This window comes from Rhizophagus irregularis, chromosome 3 (assembly GCF_026210795.1).
Source record: "Rhizophagus irregularis chromosome 3, complete sequence".
Classification (NCBI taxonomy): Eukaryota; Fungi; Glomeromycota; class Glomeromycetes; order Glomerales; family Glomeraceae; genus Rhizophagus; species Rhizophagus irregularis.
The window spans coordinates 2,285,043-2,298,112 of record NC_089431.1 but is presented as its reverse complement, the minus strand read 5'-3'; the positions used below and the strand labels follow the sequence as shown (position 1 = coordinate 2,298,112).

The following is a 13,070-nucleotide window of genomic DNA, read 5'->3' as shown; positions in this document are numbered from 1 at the left end:
TTTTTTTATTTGAAAGATAATCAATTGTAGTTGTTAAAAATGCAAATAAAAATGGTTGACATATTTGAAATTTTAAAAGTTATCTATGTGCAAATAAATATATAAAATAACCTCAAAAAGGTATCATATTTTATAATCAGATAATTTTTTTTATATCTTATAAACATTTTTTTTTTATTTAAGATATAAAATCTACGAAGGATTATCTTTCAAATAAAAAAAAAATTGAGTGATTTCATCAAAAACTTATGTATTTTTATGCAATGTGAAAATTACCAAGCATTTTTAAAGAAATCTGGTAATTTATTGTAAGCTTGTGTACTATAGGATTTGAGATGTTTGTATATTCAAAAAATTTTTTGGTGTTTATTTTTCCATTGGTTTTGAACTTTGCATTCATTTTAATTTACAAAATTTCATATTACAGTTTTTTTTAAAAAATTAATATTTGTAACTAATTTTCTTAAAAAATAAAAAAAGCATTAAGATTTTAAAAGTTAGCTTTTTTATTCAAATATATTTGCATTTAAATGATAAAAATGGAATTTATCAGTTTTTTTATTATATACTAAAATTTAGAAATCTGAAAAATAAAATTCTTGTTATTTTACCACAATAAATATTTTTTATATTATTGATTTTTTTAGTACCAACTTTTATATTATTTTTAATAATATTGGTTTTATCACTACACTTCTAATTAATAAACCAGAAATTTTAAGAAAATCAGAAGGACTTATTGTTTTAAAGTATCAATTTAACCAAATAGTTACTAATAATATATATTTTTATGAAAATTTTGTTTTTACTTTATTACTTGTAAAAAAATAATTTTATAAAATAAAATTTTTGATTATAAATATAAGAGTATTACTAAATATTACTAGTGATAATGGTTACCATTTACTAAAATAAATTTATGATATAATGCTAGTTAGTATTTTATTAGTTTGTTTATTATATATTTTTTTTTATTGTAAACTTTTGTAAAATTATTAATAAAGATAAAACCACTATGGCATATTTACTTTAAAATATAACTTATGACTTATTTTATTGCTGTTTTCTAATTACTGTGATCTAGCATTTTTTAATAAAAAAAAAAATTTTTTGAGAAAACATGTGAAAATAAAAATTTTATTGCATTTTTAAATAAAGGAGATATGATTATAAGTTAAAAATTATAATTTTAAGAAAAAATTTTCAATCTTTAAATAAGTTTGCTTATAAATAACTTTTTTAAAAACGATTTGTTACACAAAATTTAAAAAGTTACTTATAAGTAAACTTATTTAAAAATTGAAAATTTTTTCTTAAAATTATAATTTTTAGCTTATAATCATACCTTCTTTATTTGAAAATGCAATAAAATTTTTATTTTCACATGTTTTCTCAAAATTTTTTTTTTTTATTAAATAATGCTAGATCACAGTAATTAGAAAACAGCAATAAATACATTTAGAATTCTATTAAATAACTAATTTAACTTAAATACTTTTTAAAAACAATTCTTATAAATTTGATATTTAAAAGTATTACTAATAAATAAATAATAATAATATACTAGAATATTATGGGTTAAAAGTGATAAAATTTAAAATTTTGTATCATTTATTATTTTATTTTTATTATATTTTATTTATTAATGTAATTGTGATAATAAGTTAAGATAAAATCATAAAAATAATACCTATTTTTTTAAAAATAATCTAATATATTACATAGTATACTTATTATATAATATGTAAAATTAGTAGCAATTGATATTTTTATTAATATATATAAGTAAATATTAAAATTATAAATAAATTTATCTTAATATATAGTATATACTAAGATTTATAAAAAATTCCTATTTAAATTTATTTTTACACGTAGTATGATTTATTAATAGGATTTCAACCAATTTAAATTTACTTTTAAAACTAGAAACCTAAAAATTTTTTTTTGATATAAATTTACTTTATATTTCTGAAATTCTTACTATAAGTAAGTAGAGTTCTGTAATTAAGATTAAGGAAAAGAAAATTAAAGCAAAATACTGAAAAAAGTAATATATATATAAATTATTAATTAGCCTACATATTAGATTTAGATTAAATCCTGAAACAAGATAAAAAATAATGAATTTAATATAAATAATTATAAAATTAATTAAAATAATATGATTTGTTAAATTTTAAATTTATGGCAAATACAAAATACAAAATATCATTATAAATCCATGTTCCATTAGACAAGTTATTAAAAGTGGGATTCCTTAATGTACAGTGGGGGCGTACGATATTAATGTACGAACTGGCCGAAGTTAACGTTAACGCTATCACGTGCAAGGGCATAACTCCTAAACTCGGGCCAGTTTGTACGTTAATATTTTTACACCCTCACTGTACGTTAAAGAACCTCATTAAAAATATTAAGATCCAAAAAAAAAATTCAACAATTTTGGCTGCCTGACCGACATTATCATTTCGCCGGCAACTTTGGGCGTGATTATAAATGATCAGTACTGCGGATTTCTATATTAGGTAAAATTAGGCCTGTCCCTGCTGGCCATTGCGTAAGTCCTCGGATGAATCTGCGCCACAAACATATAATTTTTTAATTCAGAAGTCTGAGTAACAATGTGATTAAGTTCGAGTAACTCCAAATAGTGTTCTTATCTTATAAATCAAATTTTTCATTGTAAATCCGCTATCATTACGGAATAGCAGCATCTAATACAAGATTCCGGCGCAGTATGAAACAGATAATATAAAATGACGATTTGAAAGTAAACGTATAAAGGAGAGTTCTTAATACTTCGTCTCTCAAATTCAACAACAAAACAATTACGAGATAAACGAAATGGTATCGTTAAGTAGTGGAGAATTTCAATCCAGAGTGACAAATAATTCTGGAAAAATGAGACCACCACCTTATCCAACCAATATTATGTTTTATGTATTTTGGTTTTTAATTATATTTATTGGGTGGCATTATTTTATGATAACTGGTTGTGGAAGAGGTGGTGGTAACTCTGGAGGTAGTATACAAGAGAAACAACTTGTTATATGGGTAAAACATTCTCAACATGCCGACCCTGTTAAAGTTTACGTATCATATAATGCCGACATTGCCGACGTAAAGAAAGTTGTAAGACAAGAATTACAACCTGCACTTGATAAAGAGAGTCTTGGTAGAGTATTACTTTTAAGTCCTGAACTTGGTCGGCTAAGTCCTCCCACATTGATAAGAAAAGTGGATTTGGGCAAAAATGACAATTTAATTGTATTTGTGGATAATCTTGGTATGTAATATAATATAAGATTCTACATCGTTTAATTGTCTAATTCTCATATATATACATATATATACATTTTTCTTTTATATATTTTATATTTTTTATTTAGAATCACGATTATTTTTAAAGACGCTCACCACAGACCGTCTTCCACTACAAGTGAATGCGCCTTTATGCCTCAAAACTGATGAGGCTTACATTGTGGTAGCAAAAATATTAATGGGAAGTTATTCACAACAAGACATAACTGCACTTAAAAATAGTCTGTGTGAATCAAGTATTGAAAGCTGGAGTTCTAGATATTCTTATGCTGGACGGTAAGTATAATGAGATATTTATTCTATTTTGTTATCGTTTTTTATTGTAAATAGTAAAGTCAAGATGTATACATATTTTGTATAAATTTGATAATTAAATTTATATCATATGTATATGTTATAATCTTGACTTTCAAACCAAATAACTCGCTATTCTTAAGGCAAAATTTTCTTGAGTTATAATATTTGTGTTACTGTTTTTTTTTCAATTATACCTGCCAATTTCTCTTTTCATTTACTTAAAAGACGGTAGAAATTTGAAAAAGAAAAGTATAAATCTTTTTTTTTAAAAGATCAGAAACACAAGGAGTGTATATTCAAGAAAATTTGCAAGAAAATATTTTCTTCTTGGTTTCTTTTTTTTGCAGGATAATTTTTTTTTTAGAAAAAAAGAAAAAAAAATAAAAATAAATATAAATATAAAATAAATATAACTTTCTTTTTCTATTTTTTACGCTATTATATATATATAGTGAATAATAATTGTTTTAGGACGTTTATATCTTTGAAATAAAAGAATCCAAATTGATTTTATTTGAAATTTATTATAATAAGTAAATAATACAAGGATCGTATATGTAATTTGCGATCTTTGCGATCTTTCCGTGATACCTTAAAAAGTTTACTTTTTGATCTTTTATTTATTAATTTTTAAGGATGACTTCCATGAACTGTTCATAATTCATTTTAACCCAACCGGTACCAGCTTGATCAAAAGCACGAAAAATGTCGGCAGAAGTTTTAACTGTAACACATAATTGAACAAAATTATCAAAAGAAACAGATTCATCTAAATTATTTAACATAGATTTTCTACTTCCAACATTATAAGTTATTTTATATTTTCTAACAAATTTTTTTAACATTTGTTCACTAATATTAAAACCAAAACTTGTCATAGCATTAACTAACTCGGGAATTTCAATAGCACCACTATTGTCTTTATCAAAAGTTGTAAATAAACGTTTCCATTCTTCGATATAACGCCATAAACCTATAAATTCATTAAAATTTATAGTACCATTTCTATCGTGATCAAATAAAGAAAAAAGTAATTCTATTGTGTCTAGATTAAACGGTGACCAATCTCCATTTAATAGTACGCGTTGAAGTTCTAGTGGAGTTAAGGTACCACTATTGTCAACGTCTATGCGACTAAAGAATGCTTGTAATTGTTGATCGGAAATTTTATTTGTTGCCATTTTTTTTTTATAGAAGCGATTGAGAGACTTAAGATTTTATTTGAAACGAGAAATGGAAACTAGATTTTGAAAAATGGTATAAAAGAGTGAATGTTCCGTCACACTCGACATTTTTTTCACAATAAAAAAAAAACTGAAACTTTTGTAATACCATTATTTAAAAAATAAGCTATTGGTACACAACTTTCAACCGAATTCTCGGGTGACGCATAATTTTTTATAAAAAAATCATGCAAGGCAATTTGTAAATCCGAATGATGCAAGAATTTGTGTAAACGAATAATGGCTTTGAAGGTAAAAAAAACTTTAAGAAAGCTTTTTATTGCAAAACGCGTTGAACTTTTATTTTTTGTTTTTCATATATTTAAATAAGTTCAATTTAATATTTTATTATTATCATAAATTATAATAATGAATTAAGTTTCTTACTCAAAAAATTGCACAAGCGATCGACGAAGAATTATTTTCTTCGGGTGGATTCTCGGTGGATCAGGTAATTATAATTTCGTTTTTAAATTCTTAAATCATGTATACTATCATAAAATTAACTGTTCGGTTAATATAATTACAGCTTATGGAATTAGCAGGATTAAGTGTTGCACAAGCCATCACAAAAGTTTATGATAATTCTAAATATTCTCGTGTATTGATTTGTTGTGGACCAGGAAATAATGGTGGTGATGGTAATTATTTTCTTTATCTTACGTGAAGTAATTATGTAAATATTTCAAACATTATGGTTTGGATAGGTCTTGTAGCGGCACGTCATTTATTTCATTTTGGTTATAAGCCAAACATATTTTATCCTAAACAGAGCAAAAAAGAATTATATGAAGTAAATATATAATTTGATTGTAAAGTCATTCTTTTTTTACTCAAAAGAAAGATTAATTTATAATAACTATTAATTTCCCAGAGATTAGTTATTCAATGTCAAAGTCTTGAAATTCCTATTGTAACTGAATTGTCAAATTCTTCATTAACAAATGATAATGACTTAATTGTTGATGCTTTATTTGGATTTAGTTTTACTGGTGAAATCAGACCTCCTTTTGACGAAGTTATTCAGGTAAATATATACTGGTCGTGAATTAGTCAAATTGAAATGAGAGATTTAAACTTAAGTTTATTTGATTTAATAGAAATTGAAAGTAACGAATATTCCTCCTATTGTATCAGGTTTATAGAGTTTTTTTTTAAAAAAAATAAAAATAAAAATAAATAATTATCTTATGATATTTTCTTATACCTCTAATTTACGCGAACTTACTTTTTTAATATAGTTGATATTCCATCAGGTTGGGATGTAGAGAAAGGTAATTATTTTGTAATTATTTTAGTTATTATAGATATGAAGATTTCATTTTTGTGAATTACTTGAATTACTTGAATTACTTCCCGTTTTATTTTGTATCGACTTATTTTATAGGCAACGTTAATAATCACGGTTTAAAACCATCAATGTTAATTTCTTTAACGGCACCAAAATTATGTGCAAATTATTTTAACGGTAAACATTTTCTTGGTGGTAGATTTATTCCTCCGTAAGTAATTTAAATTTATACGACTTTTTTTTTTTGAATTAACATAAAATTATAAACTTATAGAGGATTGAAAGAAAAATATGAATTAAATCTTCCACTTTATCCCGGTACTGACCAAGTTGTCGATATTACTGATTTACCTAGTGAGAAATTATAAATATTTATTTTATAGCATTTAAAATGAACAAAATGAACAACGAGTACAACCATTACTTTTATATAGCTGTTCTTTTTTCATTTCATTTCATTTTTTTTTTATTTTTACTGTAATTACTTTATAATTATGTTTATAATAAAAATCTGATACCAAACTCAATTATACTTAATATAATTAATATAATTACGATATAAAGAAAAGCTTAAATAATATAAAAAAAAGAGAGAGAGAGAGAATACTTTAATTTAAATAATTGTTAAGTTAATGGTTGTGTTTTTTATTTGGTGAAGGACCAAAAAGTAAAACACGAATTTCAGGAAGCAACTATAAATTTATTTATTTGGAAAAATTAGTTTATATGATATTTAAGTCGTCATCAAAATATTCAGTAATGATATGAAATAATAATGTTAATAATGTTTACCTCCTCTTGAGCCAATGTTAATCTTTCTTCAAGAGTATTATTAATTCTTATACGACCAAAATGAGATGTCAAAATAACACCACCGGCACTAAATATCGTCAAAATTTTAAATATAAATATCAGATTTATATAAATTTTAAAATAAAATAAAATTAGATTAAAATATACTTACCAATCATCAGGTAAATTATTTTCTTTATCAAGTTCAACGTTAATATTTCTTTTAGTAGATTCTTTATAAATTTTAGCAGCAGCTTGAATAGCATTATTAGCTAATTCTTTATCACATTTTCTAACAATAGCTTTAACTTGATCATCCATAAGTTGATATAATCCTTGTAAGATCAAATTTTTTAAAAGATCACGGTATTTAACTTCATCTTGTGATACTTTATTAAGTTGACTTACTGTCTCATTAAATACTTCTTCAAGCATTTGTTGACGTACTTGCAATACTTTAAGACGAGTTTTATTTATCATATTTGATTGAGTACTACAAATATATTTAACGAAGAGGTAAGTTTTCATAATAAAGTTAGGAGTTGGATAACTGAAATACATTACATTTTCTTTTGGATTTCGGCTTGTTTGATCTTTCGTTGAAATGTCGCCTCAATATTATTTGATTCTTGACGAACAAGCTTAGCCTAATATATGTTATACTATTAAATATCTCTTTTTCTTAAACAAAATAAAACAATTTACCAGTAGCTTGAAAAAATGCTAACCTTTTCGATATTGAATTCTTCGTCAGCCTAAAAAAAAAAAAATCAAAAAGTATCCTATTTTTATTTTTATTAAAAAAACCAAGTTGATACATACCTTGACTTTTATCTCACGAGCTTTCTCAATTGCTTCTTGGTTGATAAAAGCAACCTAAACCGTAAAAAAACATCTAATTTAACGCACAAGTATTGCTATATATGTACATAAATATATAGATTTACCATTTTTTTCATTTCATTAAGCACTTCATCGTCGTTAAGAGCACGGGTATTATGCGCCATTTTGAATTATTATTCACAGAGAAGGGTAAACGAAAAAATGAGGGTTAATAAAAGAAAATACGCCAGTTTAATCTTGATCCGCCATTATCGTAATACATGCTTTTTTTAATAGATCTTTGATTAATTTATAACGATTTGATAATCAAATTTTATCATCAAATGTAGTACATAACAAAATAATATATGGATATTTGCGTTTTATTTTACAAGAATTAAGATGGATAAATCTTAATTCCTTAAACCTAGATATTATATACTTAAAATACTAAATTATTAACAAGTAGACGGATGGCGTCAATATAATTTGTAATTTTTGTTAAGAATAAAAAATAAACCAATTGTGCTAAAGACAATCATAAATTTGTACAAAGTTCTGTCTAACCAATTCACAAACAAAAACGCCCCGCTTATTGAAGATGCATAGCTCCTGCACTAGAGTTTCCGGACCTTTGAACGCTTTCACGGTCTCGTGATAAAGAGATGTTATATATAGATGGAAGCCCAATATTATAATTTCCCGTTTGTGATGGGGAATAAAATGTTGAATTTTGTTTATTTCCAACATAACCCGAACCAAAAAAATTAACTGAGCTTAAAGGAGGTAATGTTTGCTGCACAGGAGGATGTAATAATGTTGAAGATAAATCGGTTGAATTATTTATTGTGGCTATATTTCTACCCATAACTGGTGATAATATAGATTGATTGGACATAATTGAACCTATTGATGCCGAAGGTTCATTGATCATAACAGAAACGATCTTATTTGGCATATCATCCAATGGAGAATTTGCTTCAGGAGAAGTCACAGCTGTGTGGCCACTAGAAATAGCATTTGGTAGTGGACTAGATACAGCCGATGATGTAAGACTTGGATGTTCTTCCATATCTAAACTATGAACAGAAGTAAAATTATCATTATCATCTAATCTTACAGCTATCTCGTATATACCATCATGACCACCGTGACTATCTGTCTCTAGAATATCATCGTCATCGTCATCGTCATCATCATCTTCTTTATATGCTGATGGTTCATTAGAGCTCGGTCTTTTAAAAAATCGACGAGTTCTCTTATAAGATTATTTAAATTATTTTAATTTAAAATAATATTAATAATAAAATATGATGAATTATTTTATAAAATATATTAATATCCCTTTCTGTATCAACTATTGTAAAATACCTTAGCAGGTCGATAGTTGGGATTAATTTTGTATACTGTTCCGATTCTAAACACGCGACCTTTCTTCACAGCTTTTTGCAAAGCTTGAGAAGCCGAGGCGCGAAAATTTTTATGAAGAGGATACGAACTATAAATGAAAATTATTATCATTTTTTTTTGTTTGAAAAGTTAATAATGTTCCGTCGATTAATTTATTGATTACCTGTTCATCCATTCAAAAATGTTACGAGGAGCACTTCCAGCTGGATCTGCTATTGATGCAAGTGCTTGCACTATCATTTCTTCATATGAAGGTAGGTCAATACCAACAGCTGGTAAATGAGCCCGTGATAGATTATTATTAATAGAAGACGGTGAATAACTTTGTGTTGGTTGTGAAGGAATGGACATTTGTGACATAAAAGATTGATGAGGTAAAGCGGTAGAATTAGTTAAAACGCGAGGGTCACTACCACGATCACTCGCATAAGCATTATTTGCAATTTTTTCTTTAACATCTGCAGGGTAAAGTGGAAGATCCGGATGTAACTTTTCAGCAATAAGTATCAAATCAATCAATACTCGTTGCGGTAAAGACGATAAATATGCTATTTTCTAACGTAAACAATATTTGAAAATTAAAATATGGTAATATAGTCTGTTAACATTGCATGATTAATTATTCACACCTGATCTTCTGTTAACCCATCACCAGAAATTTCACTTGAATAACTGCGAGAACTGCTGCCAACGGTGCTGACAGTTGTAGCACTGATCTCAACTTTTCTACGCTTGCGTCCGCGTAAATCATCACATTTTGAACATATCCATTCAGCATCAGGTATTTCTACTACACGGTTTTCAATAGATGGTTTATGGCACCGCTGATGATAAGGAGTATCGCATTTGTCACACAAAACTATCCTATTATGCTTAGGGGAATTACCATCATGGCATATAATGCAAACAGTATCATCAGCAACAACTTGTTCCGGCTCTTGCTCAATCTTTATTGAGACCTCCATATTTGGAGATTCTTCGGGAGACGACGCAGATGACAAAGTATTTTGTTGTGAATTTTGTGATGCTACATTGTGCGATACGTTAGAAAATCTTCGTTGTCGTTTACCTAAAATTTAGCAAAATAGTGAACAAACAAATTATATAAAAATAAACTAATGTAAGGTATAAATAACTTACCGGATGTTTTACTTCTTTTATCAGATTGCGATTTCTTAGCCTCTGGAATAAATAAAACTGGCTTTTGAACTTTACGGCCAGATTTAGTTTTCGGCGAACTATCATCTTCCTGTGCTATTACATTTATAAAAAAAAAACTTTGAATAATGAATGTCATAATTATAAAACCTAATTATTAACACTAACTGTATAAAGAAATATACCATCAGCATTTTGTGATATAGGAGATGATGATGAACTAGCTTGCTTACTCGACGGTTTATCGTCGTCTGTTTTATGTGAATTATTATAGTTTATAGAAGACTGTTGTCGATTCAAAAAATTAGCATCCTCATCTTTCTGATCATCAGCGTTATTTTCTACGGGTTCTGAAGATTCTTGTTTTTCACCCATGGACTGTTCGGTTGGAGTAATAACATCCTCTTCAAGCTCGAACTCCCCGTCCTCATCGCCCTTTGGGAATATAACAAGAATAGATATTAGTTGGCGGAAAAAAGTGTTTTTTTAAAAAAAGGAACATTAAATTATCATATTTATTACTACACTTGGGACTTTGCAGCTTTTGTAAAACAATAGATCCAAATTAAAAAAAACAGGGGATTTTACCCATTCTTCTTGTATTTGAGAATTTCCTTTAATATTGCTGACTTGTTTAGAAGAGGATGCTGTAGAAATAACTTTACTGTCTGAGTTTGTAACTTGTGAAGTGGGTTGAGATGTCATTATACCTGATAGGTTTCAGAAATCATAAAGTTTTTTTTGATAGTTCTTTAATAATTGTTATTTTTTAATAGAAAAATGAGTGCTTTTCGGACTTTACAGTATAAAGCCGAAAGAATTGTTCAGCGTGATAAAGAAAATCTTTTTGATATATATTTTTGAGAAACGGTGAGAAGTAATAATTATAATTCCTGTGGCTAAAACAATTTGGTCGGGGGCTTAAACCGGAACATATAATTAGGGGAATGAGGAGTACAAGTCAAGATGTTAACGTGACACTCTAACTGACTTTATATGGAAAAAATAGAAGTTTTTATCCATTTTTGTCAAAAACCTACAAAATTATATAATACGTGTCAGGCTACGCGTTTATTACATTGGGGCGTATCCTTCACGCTTTGTATCAGTCTATACTGCAAATAATTTCTTTTGGTGGCATTTTTTAGAATTCTACAAGTTTTGAATCATATCAAACTTAGATTTGCGAGGATAAGTTCAACAAATCCTATTAAAAATTATAATAATCATAAAATTAAATTGTAAATAAATAAAGAATGATATTATAGAGAATAAGAAATTTTGAAAATATTTATAATAATACACAATTTTGGCTTGCCGGGAATTAACATATATAAATTCTAATTATCTGATATAAGTACTGTACAATGTAAATGTAAATACATAATTATAGGGCAAAAAGGGTAACAAATTTAAAAGAAAAAGAAAATTGTAAACTAAATTCAAAACTAAACTAATAGTATAATCAAACATTAGAGAAAAATTCAATAATCCTATTTTGCAGTGCATTTATAAATTTATTAAAGTAAAAACAAATAGGAATTTTATAAAAATGTAATTATTAACTACTTTAACTATTCTAATATAATTAATCCATAATAAACCACACATTATATGTGTACTGTTAAATGATCAATTTTGCTCAATAGGTAAGTCATGTGTAGAATGAGTTATTTTTAGCAAAAATGCCTTAATTTCTATATAAAGGTAACTACAAAATCCATTACATTGCAAAATAAAAGAAAAATTTTACTCTATAATTATAATCTACCTAAGGTTGTTGGAGAAACTAAAGGGTTTTAGCAAGTTGGTGAAATGCTGAAATAGTGAAACTTTGCCAAAACTATATGAAAGTTTTATTAAAAAATTAGTAAAATTCTAAAGAAAAGCAAAACCTGATGAAATATATTATAAATGCTGAAACTGCCAAAATCTTGTTAAAATTATAATAAAATTATAATAAAATTATAGTAAAATCTTAGAGAAACTAATCAGAGAATTTTGGAAAGATTTAGATAAATAACCTAAATCTATCATTCTATTCATAGCCTTATTAAATAATATCAGCAAATTTTTTAGATTACAAAGTCTGTAGATTGATTTTTCTATACAAATCTTATCAAACTTTGAAGAAAAAAATTTATGATTTCTGCACAGAATTTTAAATTATTAAAATTATGCGCAGAATATTAGAGTAAATTTTAGCAAATTTTCAGCATTAAAATTATACGTAAAAATTTATTAAGTAAATCTTAGCAAATTTTTAGTCATTAAAAATATATGCAGAATTTTACTAAAAAAAATATTTATAATACTAGTAATAATTTTTATATATTAATATAATAATAATTTAGATTAAAACTAAATGCTATAGTCAATAATGAAAAGATCTTGTAATCTATAACCTTTTACCAGAAAAAATTATATTAAATCTAGATGAAACTAATACTGTAAAAAAAAAATAAAAATAGCTTACATTTAATTAGTTTTTTATTCAATAAGTGTGACATCTATACTTAGTATATAAGACATAATAATTAATTGAAAAAAAAGGATTTATATCCTACTATATTAGAGAATTTATTTAATAAGAAAGTAGAGCTTAAAACACATTTCACCTCTATAGAAAAAAAAAGGGATCAATTTAAAAAGATAATAAGTTCAGCAAAAGAAAAGGATAAAATAATTCCTAAAAAATTAAATTTAAAATATAAATCTTTTTGCTTTGATTATAATTATCTAAATTTGAAGCA

At 25.9% G+C, this 13,070-nt stretch overlaps 5 protein-coding genes across 6 annotated transcripts; 2 read left to right on the top strand and 3 right to left on the bottom strand.

Annotated features, from left to right (window-relative positions):
• Nucleotides 1-2,787: 2,787 nt before the first annotated feature.
• On the top strand, nt 2,788-3,985 carry OCT59_020558 (uncharacterized protein). The gene is made up of 2 exons (XM_025320394.2): nt 2,788-3,289; nt 3,393-3,985. Exons 1-2 carry the CDS (start codon nt 2,848-2,850, stop codon nt 3,602-3,604), a joined length of 654 nt encoding a protein of 217 aa, XP_025171474.1. The 5' UTR covers nt 2,788-2,847; the 3' UTR covers nt 3,605-3,985.
• A 105-nt stretch (nt 3,986-4,090) lies between these two features.
• Nucleotides 4,091-4,925, bottom strand: OCT59_020557 (uncharacterized protein). The gene has a single exon (XM_025320395.2). It carries the CDS (start codon nt 4,800-4,802, stop codon nt 4,245-4,247), a length of 558 nt encoding a protein of 185 aa, XP_025171475.1. The 5' UTR covers nt 4,803-4,925; the 3' UTR covers nt 4,091-4,244.
• Nucleotides 4,926-5,055: 130 nt separating this feature from the next.
• Nucleotides 5,056-6,668, top strand: OCT59_020556 (uncharacterized protein). The gene is made up of 9 exons (XM_025320396.2): nt 5,056-5,096; nt 5,224-5,295; nt 5,374-5,485; nt 5,552-5,637; nt 5,719-5,871; nt 5,945-5,981; nt 6,086-6,118; nt 6,232-6,346; nt 6,410-6,668. The coding sequence occupies exons 1-9, from the start codon at nt 5,085-5,087 to the stop codon at nt 6,501-6,503; spliced, it is 714 nt and encodes a 237-aa protein (XP_025171476.2). The 5' UTR covers nt 5,056-5,084; the 3' UTR covers nt 6,504-6,668.
• OCT59_020555 (uncharacterized protein) lies at nt 6,515-8,009 on the bottom strand. Its single transcript, XM_025323604.2, has 7 exons — nt 7,875-8,009; nt 7,750-7,803; nt 7,656-7,682; nt 7,492-7,574; nt 7,100-7,420; nt 6,928-7,015; nt 6,515-6,827 (listed from the first exon to the last, which is right to left on the bottom strand). The coding sequence occupies exons 1-7, from the start codon at nt 7,932-7,934 to the stop codon at nt 6,765-6,767; spliced, it is 696 nt and encodes a 231-aa protein (XP_025171477.1). The 5' UTR covers nt 7,935-8,009; the 3' UTR covers nt 6,515-6,764.
• On the bottom strand, nt 8,010-11,170 carry OCT59_020554 (uncharacterized protein). Of its 2 annotated transcripts, XM_066149268.1 has the most exons (7): nt 10,843-11,170; nt 10,503-10,752; nt 10,300-10,413; nt 9,789-10,228; nt 9,323-9,714; nt 9,121-9,247; nt 8,010-9,007 (listed from the first exon to the last, which is right to left on the bottom strand). In XM_066149268.1, exons 1-7 carry the CDS (start codon nt 11,020-11,022, stop codon nt 8,342-8,344), a joined length of 2,169 nt encoding a protein of 722 aa, XP_065990194.1. In that variant the 5' UTR covers nt 11,023-11,170; the 3' UTR covers nt 8,010-8,341. The 2 variants fall into 2 exon arrangements, with proteins under 2 accessions (XP_065990194.1, XP_065990195.1); XM_066149269.1 differs by having other exon boundaries at nt 8,010-9,247.
• Between the last annotated feature and the right edge of the window lie 1,900 nt (nt 11,171-13,070).